This window comes from Centropristis striata, chromosome 15 (assembly GCF_030273125.1).
Source record: "Centropristis striata isolate RG_2023a ecotype Rhode Island chromosome 15, C.striata_1.0, whole genome shotgun sequence".
Lineage (NCBI taxonomy): Eukaryota > Metazoa > Chordata > Actinopteri > Perciformes > Serranidae > Centropristis > Centropristis striata.
The window spans coordinates 34,742,436-34,761,493 of NC_081531.1; the positions used below are offsets into that span (position 1 = coordinate 34,742,436).

Genomic DNA, 19,058 nt, shown 5'->3' on the forward strand with positions numbered 1-19,058 from the left:
AAATATAGAATAAATTACAGTAATATACAGTTAATATACTCAATACATCAATAACTAACTGTCATCAAGTGCATTTTCATGTACAGATGTGCAAACGCTCATAGAACTACGAATGCTCCACTATGTACTACCGACCTGGTTAAATAAAGGTTAAATAAAAAAAATTAAAAAAAATAAAAATTTACTCTTGTCAAGCCACTCACTCACATATGATGTTATGAAAACAAAACACATCAGCAGCAGTATAATCTGGTGAAATTGACCCACTACATATATAATAATAATAATAATAATAATAATAATAATATTTTAAAAACACTCAAAACTTACAAAAAATAAGTAAGCAACCACTTTCAAAGCATCCAATATTTATTTAACAACACCTATTCCCAGCAGCACAAATGTATGGAATTGATAGAGGCATCACAGAGGACAAGACACAAACAAAAATCAAGAATCTAGAATCAAGTAGCATTTTGGTCCTCCGCTCATTTTAAACAGAAATCACCCAGTCACCTTATCTTATTCTGATTACTTTTTGCTATTCCTTTGTTTATAAAAGGCCTCTAATGTATTGATTATTAGTGTTTGTGATGTTACATACTTTCCACATCGTTTCTTTTTTGTTATACCTCTCATATTTATTTATACACACAGTGACCCTCAGCACCACTATTTATTTCATAATCATATTTTTCCATATTCCATCATACCATTACACATTTTTTCTAATGTCTTTCTTGCTTTTTAAATATTAAAAATTGTATTTCTGTATTTTGTATGGGAGCAAGCAAACCAGAGTCTAATTCCTAGTATGTGCACATGTACCTGGCCAGCTGACACTATGCCAGTAAGATGTGCTGCTGTAATTGCTGCAAAAGGTGGACATACCAAATATTAAAGCTAAAAAGTGGATAAAAACAGTAGCATGTGATATTTGTTGTGCTCAGAGCAACCATCTGCATGTTTCATGAACATTATGAAATTAAATTGTGTTTTGGAAGCAAAAAAAAGATCTATATTTTGAGATCTGTCAGGTGTTTCAATAATTTTGGCCACCATTGTATACATCTATAAAAAACATGTTCAAAATAAAGATTTTAATCAAATAAACTGTTTGCAATTTGGTCAGTTATATAAAGCATTTTAAGTCAGATGAACTTGTATAAAAACAGTATTTCTATACGCAATTAGTTCATATGTACACCTAATTTGGAAGTATGGATTCAAATCACACATTCAGACCTAAATACAAAATCCTTAAAAAGATGCAATGGGACTCAAATAGAATAAAAACACAAATTTAATATACACAAATATTTAAATATGTGTAAACATACAGCTGTATGCACGTTTTCAGCAGTTCAATGCAAAACAGGAAAGATTCAAATGACAGGATTAATGTGAATTTACAGGCAATTCTAAGATGTTTTTCTCATCTGCCTCATACAAATAGTCAGTAATGTATATGGTAATATTCAAGACCGTGTGGTCAGTTTCTCCAGTTTATAGTGAGATTCTGAGGAAATCAGGGGTTTCTTTCTAACTACAATATGAATACACATTTTCCATCAAATCTGAATCTGCCAACCAGGCCAATACAAAGAGGTAAAGAAATATGGCAACAGTCCATAAAAGACAAACAAAACAATGTACTATATTTATACTTGCAAATTAGTGGGTTAACTTAAAATTCTATTTAACCTTTCCCTAAAATTTTAAGCAAACAGAAAAAGCCTTTATAAAATGAGCACCGATTCACAATATATTACACATCTGTAATTGTATAATATACAATTCTGATACTATGATAGTTGACTAAAGAATTCTAAAACTTTGTAATTTAGAATAGCTCTATATGTCTTATACACGCAACAGTGGCTCGTCAAATAAATCTTCTGCACACTTGCAAACTGGAAAAAAACAACCCCAAAACAAACAACACACAACTTTACCAACCATTTTCAAATCCTTTCTTTTAAAAATTGCAACTATGGCATGTCTGTTTTATTCGATGTTATTAGATACTATACAGCAGAGAAAAATAGTCAGGATATAGGCGAGATTACATGTCTAAGGTTGAGTTAAAACTTTATGTATGACACTGTGAATGCTCCCAATATTAAAAAATAACTTTAGATGCAGCCATCAATTTGTCAAATTACTACATTTGAGCAATGCATTACTTTTGCACTCATTTGTTATAGAGAGGTTGAAAGAAAATACAAACAGCTGGCCATTTCTATAAGTAACATAATCATTTTCATCAAAAAGGATTATTTCAGCATCTATGTGAAATAACATGATTAGAAACCATTACTTTACATTTGATTGTCATTACAAAATATCTATAAATCAAAGTCATCTATAAGGTATAAAAGCAGAACACATACATTTCTAAAAAATACCATCACAAAGAAATCTGAGAATGTCGTATATCATTTCTGGCAAGGCCTTTGAACAGTATGAGACGCCAGTTCACATTATACTTTACTGTGTACATGTTTCGATATATGGCTACATGCCATGCCAAAGTCTACAGTTTAAAAGTATAGCAGGTAAACGCAATATCACTGACACCTTAACAATGCAGTGCAGTCCAATTTAATAGCCCTGCAAAACATGCCGTCTTTATGAAGCTCATGAGGTACAATTTCTGTTTAGATTGAATCAAAGAGGCATTGATTGGATCCTACGATAATTTCTAAAAAATATGGCTGCAAAATAACCATAGACTTTAATTAATACCTCTGTGACAAAGTGCAGTGTCATTTTAGTGTCGAACAACAACTGAACACCACAAGCAGAACAAAGGGAGCATTATTTTGCAGGGCTATTGTAGTTCTATCCACCGGTGTTCATGAAATTGTGTTCACCCCTCCTGTATATTGGCCACTATGTATTTACATCAGACAATTTTTGTCTACTGAATGAAAAAAGATTAAAGGTATATATTATTAATTTGAATTTCAGTCTGCTATTGTCCCCTCACCATGCACCTGCCACATTAGCGATATAAGCGAACATCAAGTTGTTTTTTAGGGTAACTGAGCAAAAACAAACCGCTGCTGCAGTGTGACAAACGTCCTGTGTGTGTGTGAAAATATCAGAATAAAATTCAAATTCAAGCTCTCGCCCTTGAGTTTTAACAAAGTGTTAAAGAGGCAAACATTGGTGTCTCACGAAACATATATAGCAGTCCATTTTGCTCCATTCTGATTTTCACAGAGAACAGTCGTCCATCTCATCTTCCAAGGATTTTCATAACACATTATCCTGGATGCATCCCGTTTGCTTTAGAACATTGGAACATTGAGAACCTGAGAAGACAAACAGAAAAGTTATTCAGAAACCCAAAACCTTATGAAGAGGAAAAACAATGTTCTGGCACAATTTCTAGCCATTATTGATCAGACATGCATACATTTAAGTTAATATCAACTGTGTTTCCCATTTTGTGAAAACAGGATAATATAAGATTGAGGAATAACTATTACAGTGTTTCTTAAGACATTTCTATAGAAATTGTGATGCTTTTTTGCAATTTTAATCGCTATAGCTTGTATCCATAGGCATAACTAGCTTCCTCCATGATGGAGAAAGCTAAAAATCTTTCAAGTCCAGCTTTAAAGCTAACAGGTGTTGAGACATTCAGACGCCTACTTTTTATATTCAACTGGAAGGATAACAAATTCCATGTATAATTATCCTGAAATAATGATTCATACTCAGGAGAAAACTGAGTTCCCTCAAGGTAATACGGCAGAAATCATGACCAACCATGACCACTCACATTTAGAGATTACATTTAAAAAGGAAGCAAATAAGTTAAGTGGTACTATAAGAAGTGGAACATCCTTACCGAATCATCCATGATGGAAGACGGATCAAAGTAGTCCGGCTTCAGTTCAGTTCTCTCTCTGCGATTCTTTGATGCCGGCTGAAAAATAACAGCTTGGTCAGAATCATACACCACAGAGTGGAATAAAACCGTAGAAAGAAAATATCCTACATTAGTCTTTTATGTTCCTGTGTCTTATTCCATCCATCCATCCATCCATCCATCCATCCATCCATCCATCATATCTATCCATCGTATCTATCCATCCATCATCCATCGTATCTATCTATCCATCCATCCATCGTATCCATCCATCCATCCATCATCCATCGTATCTATCCATCGTATCTATCCATCCATCCATCCATCCATCCATCCATCGTATCTATCCATCCATCATCCATCCATCATCCATCCATCCATCCATGGTATCTATCCATCCATCATCCATCCATCCTCCATCCATCCATCCATCCATCCATCCATCCATCCATCGTATCTATCCATCGTATCTATCCATCGTATCTATCCATCCATCCATCCATTCATCCATCATCCATCCATCCATCCATCGTATCTATCCATCCATCGTATCTATCCATCCATCCATCAACCATCCATCTATCCATCCATCGTATCTATCCATCCATCCATCATCATCCATCATCCATCCATCGTATCTATCCATCCATCCATCCATCCATCCATCCATCCATCGTATCTATCCATCCATCCATCATCATCCATCCATCGTATCTATCCATCCATCAACCATCCATTCATCCATCCATCCATCGTATCCTTCGTATCCATCCATCCATCGTATCTATCCATCCATCCATCCATCCATCCATCGTATCTATCCATCCATCCATCATCATCCATCATCCATCCATCGTATCTATCCATCCATCCATCCATCCATCAACCATCCATTCATCCATCCATCCATCGTATCCGTCGTATCCATCCATCCATCCATCCATTATCCATCCATCCATCCATCCATCCATCCCTCCCTCCCGTTGGAGTAGACTAAAACCAGCTAAAAGACAGTGACTATTATTTACTGTGTGGACATAAATACTCCAAATGTATGAGAAAGTTGCTCTGTAACTGCTGCTGCTGCTGTAAATAAGCAACTATATGCTAACACGTTATGAACTTAAAAAGTGTTGATAACTTGATTTTTCTGGCCCTGATAAGCCAAAAACCTATGACCCTTTTAATTACCAAGTCGATGTCCATTGTGTCAAAGTCCATGCCCTCGTTGATGTCCTCTAAGCGGTCCTCTGATGACATCATCACATCCTCCACTATTGGCTCCTCGTCGTCCTCCATGAGTCCTGAGCCTCGACGACTACGGAGCACATAAAGACACTTGTTATGATGTTATCCAACTTCCACCGTTTAATCATATGTAATGTTCTGTAGGGGAGTGTGATCTTACATCGCCTGCTGCATGTGGTTCCTCATCTTGGCGTAGTGCATGCTAACTCGCTCCTGCTGCTGACGGGCCTCAGCTTGTTGCCTCTGTGTCAACATCCAGGTGACCTGGGTACTGTGGCCACAGTGTTACAGTGTTTAACTTTACTTCATAAATCACATATTTTAACAAAACAGCAGCCACATTTGCAGATATTTATTTCAAGGGAATGTGAATGTGGAGTTGAAACAAATAGATGACTTTAACAAGGTACAGGGAAGGAAAAAGGCTTTAAAATGTATATTTGTGTGTGTGTGTGTGTGTGTGTGTGTGTAAATATATAGATATGTATGGTAAGCGGTAGCTGGAGAATACATACTTTAATTATCATAAAATTAATTATGGGAGTGGTACATGTGAATGGAAGACAAAAGAGATCAATATATAAATTATAATATATACGTGATAAATGGTTGATAAATTATATTTTGCAGGAAATATTTGGACATAAATTATGTATGTTTATATGTTAACACACACAAAAAAATACATATATATACATACATATATATGTATATATATATACATATACACATACATATATATGTATATATATATATATACATACACATATATACATACACATATATATACATACATATATATATACATACACACACATATATACATATATACACATATATGCATACATATATACACATACATATATATATACACATATATATACACATATATACATATATACATATATATGCATACATATATATACACATATATACATATATACACATACATATATATACACATATATATACATACATATATATATATATACACATATATATACACACATATATATATATACACACATATATATACATACATATATATATATACACATATATATATGCATACATATATATACACATATATATGCATACATATATATACACATATATATATGCATTCATATATATACACATATATATATGCATACATATATATATATATACATATACACACACATTTAAATCAATCAATGTAAAGGAAGAGTTTTGTAGAAAGGTTTTCCTACTTGTAATCAATAGCAGCCTGGTGGTGATGGTGCTGCTGCTGTGGCGGTGCGGGCTGATGGGGTTGCTGCTCCGTCGGCATGGTGAATGCAGCCGCGTAGCTTTCCTCTGGCCTCAGCTTCTTTGGATCCCTCAGTACTGTCGAGGTGAGGTGTGGCGAGTGCATCATCACCGGCGTCTGCACGTTCTGCTCGCGGTTCATCCAAACTGCATCACTGCTGCTGCAGCTGTTCTCTTCTGCTGGAAAACATGCTGTTTAAATGACAGAACTTCTTGTATTTGCACAGGAGGATCACTGTTCCTTAGTGAGTGACATGCATTGTTGAAATAATAAAAAAAACATACGGAAATAATATTTTGAGAAAAAAGTTTACGAGATTTAAGTGGCAAATCTACGAGAAAAAAATGTGCAGATTTATGAGATTTAAAGTGGTGAATCTGGGAGAAATAAATTGCTTTTTTTCCCCTTTTTTCCCGTAAATCTGCAACTTTTTTCGCGCAGATTTGCCACTTTAAATCTCTTAAATCGGCGACATTTTTTCTTGTAGATTTGCCACTTTAATCTAGTAAATCTCCAACTTTTTTCTCAAAATATTACCTGAAGTTACCAAATATAGTTCTTTGCCTGATAAAGCCTTAATCCAATTATCTCCTTATTTTGTTGGGGGTGGAGGTGGTATATGATCTGTTTGTTTATTGCAAGGAAATAAACAGAGTTAAAAAGTCTAACTTTGATACTGTGTTAGCCATTACGCAACTTCTTACAGGAAAATACATTAACCCATTGAAGCCTGGAAAGCGGATACATCGTTTTGTAGTGTTTGTATAAGCTCTCAAATACTTTTAGAATTTAATTTCTATCTGCTACAGAGGCAGAAAAATCTATTATTTAGTAGAAGCGTTGACACTTCTGTTGAATTTCCAGAAAAACTTCAGGTTTTAGGGGCTTATTTTAAAATCGCCCAGAGGTTTTACAGGCATTTCAGGCCTCAATGGCTTAAACAAACAAACAAGTTGGTTTGGATGACCTTATATGGCATATCGTACACAAATCCTGATCCATCAAAGTATAATAATGTCACAAATTCTTACCGTCAGGCAATTTCCTTTTGGCAGCAGCCGCTGGCTTGGTCTTCTTACTCCTGGTGGACCCTCGACTGCTGATCCCACTGAGGACAGACATGGTGTCGTCGTCCCCTCCAGCCTGCAGCGAGTTCCTGTATGAGATGAGCGGCAGCCAGCAGTCGTCTCGCTGCAGCGCCATCTGAACCGTCATGAACCGCTCCAGGTACATGTGCCTGCAGAAGCATCAGGATCACACAGTCACACATTTGCACATTAGTTACTGTCACCTGCGGTTGTTGTCTGAGTTTCATTGTTTTGTTTTTATTGTTACGTCATATGTTATAAATTTGCTATTTCAATCTTTCAATTCAATTCAATTCAATTCAATTGGCTTTATTGGCATGACGTAACAATGTATATATTGCCAAAGCAAGCATCAGAAAAAAAGATAACAAGATAAGGAAAGCAATATTTACAATAAATTATTATAATTCTGTTATTCATTTTAAAAGAAAAGACAAACTAATAACAATAAAAGAAAGCAATATTTACAATCATTGAATTACAATCAACATATAATTTATACAATCTAACTGTCCCAGCAAAAAAAGAAGAAAAAATAAAATAAAAAACAAAAACAAAACAACCAACAGCTGTGTGTCACTCGCTGTCTCTCTTTCATTCTCTTTTGTTACACACTGTGAGAAACAAATTTCAATTTCTATGTGTCTAAAACATAACATATGGTTAAATTGACAATAAAGTGAACTTTGACTTTGGGAATTTTTCAGAGTTTCTCGTAAGCTCGATGCTAATGGCAGGAGAAGGCAAATATATGTTTATAGCACCATTTATACCAGGGGTGGGCAATTCATTTTCCCAAGGGGCCACGTGAGATACTGTGAAGGTTGCGGAGGGCCAGACCAATACCGTGAACTTAATTCTGCTCAACATTAATTTCATCGCTTTATGAAATGCAGTAAATTTGAGCTGCTACTGGTAGGAATACATGTTATGATGAGAGTGGAGTAAGTCAAATATAGCAGTAAAAATAGTAAAAACTCCAATCATTATCTCACTTTTCCTGCATTTGAACATGCATTCAAACCACAAAAACAATATAAAGCATGTATGTTATGCAGTAAACCTGCAATATATGACCTCGATGCAAAAAGCAATAACTGTTGCATACAAGCACATACATAAATCGCCTTCAAAATAAAAGCACTGCACTTGTATAGATTTCTTATTTCCGGGTAACCTCACGCGGGCCGGACAGGGACAGCCAAAGGGCCAGATGTGGCCCTCGGGCCGCCTATTGCCCAGGTCTGATTTATACACAAGGTCATTCACAGTATGCTATAGAGGCATAAATATACATGAAAAATACAAGACATTAAAAGCGTTAGAAGCAGTATTAAAAGCAGGACTAAAATATAATATTAAGGTAGGGTGACCAAGCGTCCTCTTTTGCCCGGACATGTCCACTTTTTACGTCCTGTCCGGGTTAGTATCTTTGTGAGACTCTTCTATTATTTATCTTATTGCAGTTATTAAGAGATATATTGTTGAAGCTAGATTTTCTAACAGAAGAGTTCATATTTAGAACATTATTTCATATTATTTATTCATTTATTTGAAAAGAGTCTACGAGAGCTATTATTTTGTTACAAGTTTTTACAGATTTCATTTTATTTTATTACAGAAGTTAATTTTGCACCATTGAAGCATAATAAAGCATGTTCATCAACCTCCGAGAAGCCTGTCTGAATTTGTGTCTCGAGGCCGTGCCGATTGTCCTCTTTTTTGGAAATCAAAATATGGTAACCCTAATTAAGGCAGTAAAATGTAAATCTATATCTATTGTATTTATGAGAAAGCTGAAGTAAAAAGAAATGTAAATGGGGAGCAGAGAAACTAAATGCAGCTTCACATGCTTGGTTTTGATCCTGGGAACACTGTGTAAATGTCCCATGTGACCAAAGGGGTCCTGATGCTGAACACACAAGCATAAACCATGACACGCTGTACATTGTGGCTGAAACCTACACTGATCTCTTGTCCTGCCGAATCAGTTTGCTGGAGAACTCGCTCAGGATATCCAAAAAAGCCAGATTGAGAGGCGGGTTCCCCAGTCCTTGGGGACTAGGATCCTTAAAAGCAAACTCGATTCCATCCCTAAAATACAGAGGGAAAACACAGACGTCATTTTAAGAACTGAGTTGCATGCAAAGCTGTAAAGAACAAGGTCTCGGCTCAGGACTGTTACTTACTTATGCAACATGGCGATAGCCTCTCTGGTCTTCATCTGGTCCAAGCCAAAAGTCAACGAGAAGCGACGGGCGAGCTCTTTGATGCCACAGAAGGAAGAAGTTGAGCGGTCGACAGTGAAGCCATGTTCAGACAGCATGTCATTGAATAACTACAAGAGACAACAACAGAAATTAACTTTTTCCACATTTCGTTACAGGCAGTTACACATACTGAGAGATCGTTAACCAAGGTTGGACAATATACCGATATCATGATATGAGACTAATAAGATTCTTAAACAAGTGTTGTCTCGTCCTGCTTTTGTTAAATGTGTGTATTTTTTCAACTCTTTGATGCAGAATAAAGTAATATACACCATTTTCTTTCAGGGCTACCAGAATAAATGCTTCTGTCATATGTCACATGAATGTGAAAAAAGTTATATAACCCTGAAGACAAAGAACAAATAAAGCGGAAATTAACCAAGGCAACAAATCTTACCATTTGCAGGCTCAACACAAGCGTCTTTGCACATTGTGTTTTGTCGATTTGTCTCGTTTTACTCATTGTTTCCTTGATGATATCTCCGTAGTCGTTGTAATACTAAAGAGAAAGAAAACTGTTATTAAGAGGAGCAGCAACTTTTTGTAAAAGATTTTTTAAAAAGGGGGGTTTAAACTTACCCTCATATACTGTTTAAATATATCTGCTCCAGTGTTCATTTCCACCACATTGTAAATGATTAATTTGCAATAGGCAGCCAGAAGGTTCCTTCGCTTGTGCAAAGCCTCAATTTTACTGGCTTCTTCATCCTGCTGTCCGTCTGGAAAAAACAAATGAATTAAGTAAATAACAAGCAGTTAATGCTCAGTGCATCAGTTTCTTCCCAAAAGCAATAACAACCCTGAACTCTCATATGCACTGACTTTCCATAGGGAATTTATTACTGTGCAATATTTCTTGGCAATGTGCAATAATTTGTGCAATAAACTGTCCTTCAATGTGCAATATATTTATGAACACTAAATAGCATCCTCACTGTCTCATTTTAAATCTCTTCTTAAAACCCACCTCTTCTCATTGGCTTTTAACACCATGTAGAGTGTTGATTTTATGTTGATTTTATGATTTTTTAAAATGTATTATTATTTAGAATTATTTTTTGTTTTTATTGTATTCATGCATATTTTATTTTGTGCGGGCAGTACATTTTACATTTTATTTTTATCCCATTTTTAATTTATTCTATCTTATTGCATCTTACTATTCTATTGTTTACTACATCTCTTTGTATTGTGTTATGTATTTATTGTTTGTGCAGCACTTTGGAAACCTTGTGTTTGCTAAAATTGTGCTATATAAATAAAGTGGATTGGATTTGGATTAGCATCATGGCAAATTGAATTGAAGACTGTGCACCTTACCTCCCTTTCTTGCCTGTGTTTTACATTATATCTACATTTACTTGCCTAAGCAGGTGTACACACGTGGACAAAATTGTTGGTACCCCTCGGTTAATAAAAGCAAAACTCACAATGGTCACAGAAATAACTTGATTCTGACAAAAGTAATAATGAATAAAAATTCTATGAAAATTAACCAATGAAAGTCAGACATTGCTTTTCAACCATGCTTCAACAGAATTATTATTTAATTATTATTAGCTAATTAGTTGACACACCTTGATTTAACATGTCCCTTTGGTTACATTATTTCCAGTCTTTTCTAGGGGTACCATCATTTTTGTCCAGGCCTGTTTAATGAGTTTATTTTTTAAAAATAATTCTGTTGAACCACGGTTCAAAATCAATGTTGGATTTTCATTTGTTCATTTTCATAGAATTTTTATTTATTATTACTTTTGTCAAATTCAAGTTATTTCTGTGACCATTGTGGGTTTTTCTTTCAATAACCGAGGGGTACTAACAATTTTGTCCACGTGTGTATGTTTATGTTTATATTGTATATCTTTTATGTATTTTATTTATTGTCGCACTGCTTTCTGGAGTCAGCTCTTAAATCTCATTGTACATGTGTATAGTGACAATAAAGGCATTCTATTCTATTCTATTATATTCTATGCACTTTTCATTTGCACTCATCATTTTTTACATTTTTACATTACATTTTATTGTAAATTTATTGTATTTTTATATTTTATTGCTTGAAGTATGCCTAGGTTGTTCTTTTTATTTAATTGTGTTGTTATTGTCTGTGTGTGTAATGCTGCTGCTACACTGTAATCTCCAGCTTGGGATAAATAAAGTATATCTATCTATCTATCTATCTATCTATCTATCTATCTATCTATCTATTGATCGACCCTGACCTGTGCTGTTGTTGTCATCATCCTGATCAATGAACACTTGATCCAGAATGAAGTTGAGCAGATCTGACTGCAAAGAAGAGTCTGGCGTATAGACCAGAGGCTCCAGTTGCTCCCGGCCTGAAGACATAATTTGGTGACTGAAGATCAATAGCAGATCACATAGTATGGTGAAGGCCTGGAATAAACACAACACTTCAGCATTTAAGAACATTTTCAAGAATTGTCATGTAGAAAAATCAGGAATGTAAAAACCCGTTCTATGAGCATAACCCCACCTGCTCTTTAACTGAGTTGTTGATGCTGTTGAGGTAACGCTGACACATTAAGCAGAAAGCTCTCATTTGCTTTCTTAATGTCACCATGTCGCCCTGGAAGGAGCAAATGTTCAGTTAGACAGGCTCAAAAGACAACAAGATACAACACTTTCAAAATAAATAGTCAACAGTTAGGATTTTCCATGCATTGACATACACTACTGGTCAAAAGTTTTAGAACACACCAACTTTTCCAGAATTTAATTGAAAATTATGCAGTTTAATGTCTCAGTGTACTCTGAAATTAATGCACATTTGCAACATTTAAAATTCTTTATTGAGCATGATAGTGTTTTGAAAGTAAAAAAAAGATTCAAAATCACATTTTATGTTGGACTAAAGGACTAAAAAAAGACACAAAATGACAAAAAGGACACCAAAAGACACAAAATGACAAAAAAAAGACACAAAATGACCAAAAAAAGACACAAAATTACTGCTTGAAATTAAAAAAAAAAAACTGGAAAAATTGGGGTGTTCTAAAACTTTTGACCGGTAGTGTATTTATAATAGTTTAAAAAGCAACAGTTCAGCAGCTAAAATAAAAGCTATTATTAAAAGATATAAATTAAAGATATAAATGCACAGTAATTCAGGACAGTAGTTTAAACCAGCCACACTTCAGGAGGGGAGATTGATACTTAAAGAAAACTTGAGCTGACAATTAGTCAGTTACTATTAAAACTTTCTTGATTATATAAGAATGGCGAGGTAAAATATTTTAAAAAGGTAGTTCAAAACTTCAGACTCCATGCACCAAGTGTTGTGGAATGCCACTGCAGCCATGCAGGGAATAACATTTAGCCTCAACCCTTCTTTAACAACTCAGTGGTAATGTTCTTTTAATAATGTAGTTACAAAGCTGTTAGCTGTCTTGGCCATTAGGAGGATCAAATTGCCTGTGATTACTGTGATAATGCATCTATTTGACAGATTTCTCCCTAAGTAGTATCACAAAAAATATAAATGTAAATACCTTTAATGAACTTCCATCTGAAGCCTTCGCCAGATGCCACAGGATGACGTAATGTGTGCACTGCATTGAGTGAATCACAATCTGAGGGGAAGGAGTGAAGCACATTAGATATTAGAGCCAAACTGTTCCACACAGTTCATGCATTTACATGCAGAGAGATTATTCTAAATGTTTTTGTTTAGGCGTAATGTCGCTTAAGTTCTATGATTTTATTTTATTTTTTTATTTTATTGGTGAAATGACGTAACAAACAAGGTGACATGAGAGACAAATACACTACACAAGTAGAGACAGCAGACATACAGCGCAAACAACAACAAAGAAAAACATAAATGATAAACAATTTGCACAGAGGCATCACAGGTGTGTGTGTGTGTGTGTGTGTGTGTGTGCGTGTGTGTATGTGGATGAGGGGCAGATGCTAAGACATATATATAAATATATATAACATGGCTCACTTATATGTATAACACAATGAAAATAAATAGGCAAACAAAGCAAGAAGCGCTAACGCGAGAAGAGAGGAAAGAAAGAGAGAAAACAAATAAACAAGAATAAATAAAATAACTAATTAAATACATTTTAAAAAAGTTAATAATATCTTAAAAAATAATAATAATTATTATATATATATACACACATACATATGTACATACAAAATAAAAATAAACAATATATAATATAATATATAATATAATAACACAGGGTTCTATGATTTTATGTTCTCATTATGTTTTATTTGTTTTCAGTCCAATTGACGGTTTCAATTTGGGAGCAATTTGTTCAAGTGTAACCCAAACCAATCATTAACTGTTCATGAATTCTTTATGGGCTGGTAGAGGTGATAGCATTTCTATTCTGTGTTGTTTTCCCCATCCATCCAAAAATTAACTTTGTGGTTTCTTCTATAGATCAGCATTGACTAAATATCTTGTAAACAAGCTTAGTGTTTGATCTAAACTCAAACCTGATCTGTTTTTTAGTTTAGATTTAATTTTTTTGTTTCGTATTTGAAGTTCAGTCTGAGGCTGGCGCCTGGCTGTTGTCAAATCCCCTCAGAAGTTAATTTTAAACCAACCGTTGTTGGTTTAATTCTGTGTTTCCTAAGCTCCTGTTCACCTGGTTATTGAGTGCATGTAAACGCAGTGAATGACTCAAATTGTTGGTTTAGCATTTTGGAGAAATTACTGAAAAAGTTAGAGAACACTGCGCTGTTACCTGTTCAGGCATATCCCCGTTCTGCAGACCTGTGTTGAGAAGCCTGTAGTTGCTGGTGAAGAGATCCCACTTTGAGAGGTCATGTGCACTGGAAGCAAAAATAGGTTAAAAAAGTGACAAATAATACAACATAATTCATGCAAATGTAATTATTCACATCTTACGTCATAAACGAAAAACAAAACTCAACTTAACCCTGTAAACGCCAAAAAAGTATATATATATATATATATATATATATAATTTTGTTTGTTTTTGTTTGTTTGTATTCTGTTGTCTTGATTTGTTTTTTAACTGTACTTATGTATATCCATTGTGAAGCACATTGAGTCTGCCTTGTGCATGAAATGCGCTCTATAAATAAAGTTGAATTGAATTGAATATATAAAATATTTGAAAATATGTATGTAAGTCCTGCAGCTCTATGGAATCAGCAAGTGTTGCTGAAAGTGTGAATAACTCACAAATTTCTTTTGTGCAGAATCATTTAAAACAGTTATGTCATAAATCATAAAAAAAAATGTATATTTTCTATTTCATTGGAATTTATATATACACAACACTTTTCCAAGTGCCCACAAGTTTCATGAATATTGGTGGAAAAATTGAGTCGTCCCCTGTTAAACTTATTGAACTATTTGCATTTTACAGCCTCTCCTGTCCTCTCCTCTTGGCTCTGTGTAAACTGATTTTCAGTGAATATTTGTCACGTGACCGTTCGTCTCAGCAGAATCAATCATGGCTTCACAGTGTTGCTGAGGAGCAGAATTTAAAGTTTTTAACAGGATCTAGTTACTCAAAACGTTTTTTTTTCTTAATCGTATCGTAAGTGTTTGTATATGTATTTTGTATGTTGTACGTATTTTTATTTTTGTTTGTTTGTTTTTTGTTTTGTAATTCTCTGCTTTTTTACATCATGGCCAGGGGACTACAGATGAAAACTAGCCTTATGGCTAATTCTGGCTTTTTTAACCATGTATAATCATGTGTTTTATGAAATTGCACTGTCCCCTTTTAAATAAACTAATAATAATAATATTTTTGGTGACTTTGGTGACTGCTTTTACATTTCACTTCATGATAAATGGTGTATTTGTGGCGACATTCAGAGGTTTAATGCCAAATCGTATCAACAGAGTAAGTAAAATGTATTAAAAAATCATAAGAGAACATGTGAACTGCTTTACTTGTGGAAAGCGCTGATTTTCTTGAGTGTAGACAGAACCTGGTAGGCATCATCCTCATCTGGTTCTTCACCCTGACAATCAAGAGATCAATCCTGTAAACACGCTTTCAAACAATCAATGCAAAGAAAAAAATATGTCAGCACCCACCTCTTGCAGGAAGTCCTCCAGGAGTCTGTTGAACTTGTCCACGAGTTCATCAAGCAGCTGAGAGCGGGCGATGTCCACGCGGTTGTAGATGGTGAACTCTTCGTTGCAGAGAGAGTGGTAGGTGGTGGAGCAGGCCTCCAGGACCTCCGTGTCTGTGTGCTTGTCCTGGACCTCCCAGATTTGCCGCAACAAGGCATCCAAATGCTGAATGAAAACATTAGAAACATTATTATAATATAGTCAAGATACTGCTGATTGTGACCAAGAAGACAATAACAAGGAACTGGTACAAGACTGAATCTCCTACCATAGAACAATGGCTAGAGATTGTAAGAGAAATATACTGTATGGAAAAAATGACCTACCAAGTTCGACTGAAGGAAGATGTTTCTATTTCAAAGCGGAAAAAATGGGTGTTGTATGACATAACGAAAGACATGTGAACTGTAAACTGTATGAATCTGATTTTGTAGAATATGGATACCCGCAGCCATGAATGTTGATACTGTTTTATTAATGCTAAGTGTTTTTTCTTTTGTTGTGTATGTCTCTTGTGTACATGGAAAAAAAAAACCTAATATTAGGTTTACATTACAGTTAAAAAAAAAAAGAAACATTATTGTATTATTATTATTCCTACTGACACATTTTAAAAGCTGCAAATTGTAGAAATGTTAAAATCGACAAACCTTTTCCAACCGGCCAGTTGTGTAGATGTCAAGATCGAAGTACTTTGGTATTTGTAGCAAATTGGTCACCTTATCGATGTCAACGCAGTACTATGATGAAAAAAGAGAAAGCATTTAGGTTGTATAGCTTACTGGGGATTTCCACCGGGCGCGTTACAGCAGCAGCACGTCAGCTTAGCGAGCCGGTCGTATTCACGCGAGATAACGAGAACACGATAATCGATAATCCTGACCATACGGGAGACCGCAAGATCCCGTGATAAACTCTAAACTCTATTTATACAGTCTATGGATAAACTGTGTGTATAAAGTAAACAACAACAACAACCAACAGCTTACTTTGCTTCTCTGACGTGAAAGATCTGTTGATCTGACCATCTATCCTTATAAAAACAATATGTTATGTCATAAATGATTGTATGATGTTCCACTTCAACAATCAGTCTCTTGTCGTCCATGTCTCCGATCCTCTGAGACCCTTTGATTGATTGATTGATTGATTGATTGATTGATTGATTGATTGATTGATTGATTGATGATCTGGTGCCCCGGTCATAACATAATGTTGATGTGAAGTAGTTTAAGGCTGCATGAACTGCTTATTGTGTTTTATTTTGAAAGGGGGCAGAAGTGTTTTACGTTGATTCTGAGTCGGACTTCCTGTCTGGTGTGATCTGCTCTGTTGAGATTTACGCGGTTTGGCAGCATCTCGCGGAGAAAATATAAGTCCGACCTAATGCTGCGGAGAGACGCTGCTGTAACGTTACGCAGCGCGCCCGGTGTTAACGCTCTCATTGATTAGAGTGTTACCTATTTGCAACGACGACCGCATCGCTGACGTTCCGCGGCTGTAACGCGCCCGGTGGAAATCAGGCTTTAGGATAAACATTTGTTCAGCTGTAGAGCAGAACCAGAGGACTCACTTTGGCCAATAACAGAGGCAACGCAACTGCAAACATCTCTGTGATCCGTGTCCGGTCATCCAGCTGGGTTTTCTTCTCCTTTGCACTCAGGACCTTTTGCACAAAAAAACCCAAAATGTTAATAACATAAAATCATCCAAGAAACAAAGCTAATCCTCTCTTTCTCTAGCATGATGAGCACACACTTACCCTCTTCCCGGTGGCTCTGCCCACTGGAGGGTGGCATTCACACGCCTGGCGAATGGCACAAAGCATGATTTCAACCAGAGCTGTCTCTTGGCGATCAGTCAGGGCTAGAAAAAAATCACAGATAAAGACAGTTACTGACAACGAAAAGACCAATTAACTAAGTACTAAGTAATAAAATCATCTTTACCCTCCTCTCCTGGTACCGGCTCGTCCAGCAGCAGGCTGATCATGGTCTCCCAGTCCTTCAGCAGCTCTGACGCACACTCCCACAAGCTATCCACCAAGTAGGCCCCGTGTTCATGGAGCTGGACAAGGAATTAAACCAGGGGTGTCAAACTCAAATACACAATGGGCCAAAATTAAAAACTTGAATAAAATCGCGGGCCAACATTGAACAAATAAACCTTTTAATATATACCAAACATGTTTTGCTTTAACATTAAATATGGAACCAGCAACGCTTATAAACATACAATATATAACTAAATAGTGCAGACATGCAAAATCAAATTTCAAATAAAAAACACATCAATGTCATTAATTTATTAAATAAAAAATAAATAAAAATCGTATGCCTCTTTTCTATTTGCATCCTTCTGATTTAAATATCAAAATAAAGTTTTTCAACAGGTACACATTTAAGGTATACAGGTATACATTTAAAAATAAAATAACAATAATAAATCTAGTACAAGCGGTAAATGTGCCGTATAATACCGGCGGGTCAGCTTTTATAGTACAATAATAATATAATAATTTGGTATTGCCTCGCGGGCCAAATAAAATTACACTGCGGCTCTGGCCAAATTTGGCCCGCGGGCCAGAGTTTGACATCCCTGAATTAAACAGTAATAAATATCCGACACAATTACAGGAAATGAACCAAAATGCAGCAGATTGTGGGCTCCCTGCTCAGGCATTCTGTGAGATATAGACAGAGTGACGGATGCAACACGACTGGGAGAGGACTGATTTGGATTGGGCCAAAGAACAAATACAGGAGATGCTGAATAAACAACAGACTCTTTTAAAAAAGGCCTAAAACCTCTTTTTAGAAAAGCCTTTTATTAAATGTATCATTGTGCTTTGGCATTTTAACCTGTTTTTAATCTTGTTGTACTCTGTAGCACCTTGGGATTGCTTTTAACAATGAAAAGTGCTTTACAAATAAAATGTATTATTATTACTATTATTATTATTATTATAAGTCCACAATGAAAATCATTCGAGATCAACTGGAGGAGAAAGAATTTGTGCACCCGATAGATTGGTGCAGAAACAAGTTTTAAAAAAAAAACAACCTCAGCAATATGTCATGGTGCTTTCTGTTCCACGTTGCTTTGTTTGTTTCTGTGTTTACATTTTCCACCGCCAACTTTACAACCAATAAGAAATAATACTGCAAGT

At 35.4% G+C, this 19,058-nt stretch overlaps 1 protein-coding gene across 2 annotated transcripts in view; it reads right to left on the reverse strand.

Moving 5' to 3' along the window:
- Nucleotides 1–1,285: 1,285 nt before the first annotated feature.
- Nucleotides 1,286–19,058, reverse strand: part of stag2a (STAG2 cohesin complex component a) — a 33,814-nt gene continuing 16,041 nt past the window's right edge. The window contains exons 15-34 of one of the 2 annotated variants that reach the window (XM_059351125.1): nt 17,839–17,956; nt 17,652–17,755; nt 17,463–17,555; nt 16,540–16,629; nt 15,851–16,054; nt 15,704–15,774; nt 14,517–14,604; nt 13,299–13,379; nt 12,284–12,376; nt 12,009–12,183; nt 10,363–10,502; nt 10,181–10,282; nt 9,700–9,848; nt 9,476–9,604; nt 7,454–7,659; nt 6,364–6,598; nt 5,292–5,402; nt 5,075–5,201; nt 3,863–3,940; nt 1,286–3,320 (exon numbers count right to left, since the gene is read on the reverse strand). In XM_059351125.1, coding sequence (XP_059207108.1) covers nt 3,297–3,320; nt 3,863–3,940; nt 5,075–5,201; nt 5,292–5,402; nt 6,364–6,598; nt 7,454–7,659; nt 9,476–9,604; nt 9,700–9,848; nt 10,181–10,282; nt 10,363–10,502; nt 12,009–12,183; nt 12,284–12,376; nt 13,299–13,379; nt 14,517–14,604; nt 15,704–15,774; nt 15,851–16,054; nt 16,540–16,629; nt 17,463–17,555; nt 17,652–17,755; nt 17,839–17,956 — 2,418 coding nt within the window. In that variant the 3' untranslated portion in view covers nt 1,286–3,296. Of the gene's footprint in view, nt 3,321–3,862; nt 3,941–5,074; nt 5,202–5,291; nt 5,403–6,363; nt 6,602–7,453; nt 7,660–9,475; nt 9,605–9,699; nt 9,849–10,180; nt 10,283–10,362; nt 10,503–12,008; nt 12,184–12,283; nt 12,377–13,298; nt 13,380–14,516; nt 14,605–15,703; nt 15,775–15,850; nt 16,055–16,539; nt 16,630–17,462; nt 17,556–17,651; nt 17,756–17,838; nt 17,957–19,058 lie in introns of both variants that reach the window. The other variant, XM_059351124.1, reaches the window with a different exon arrangement.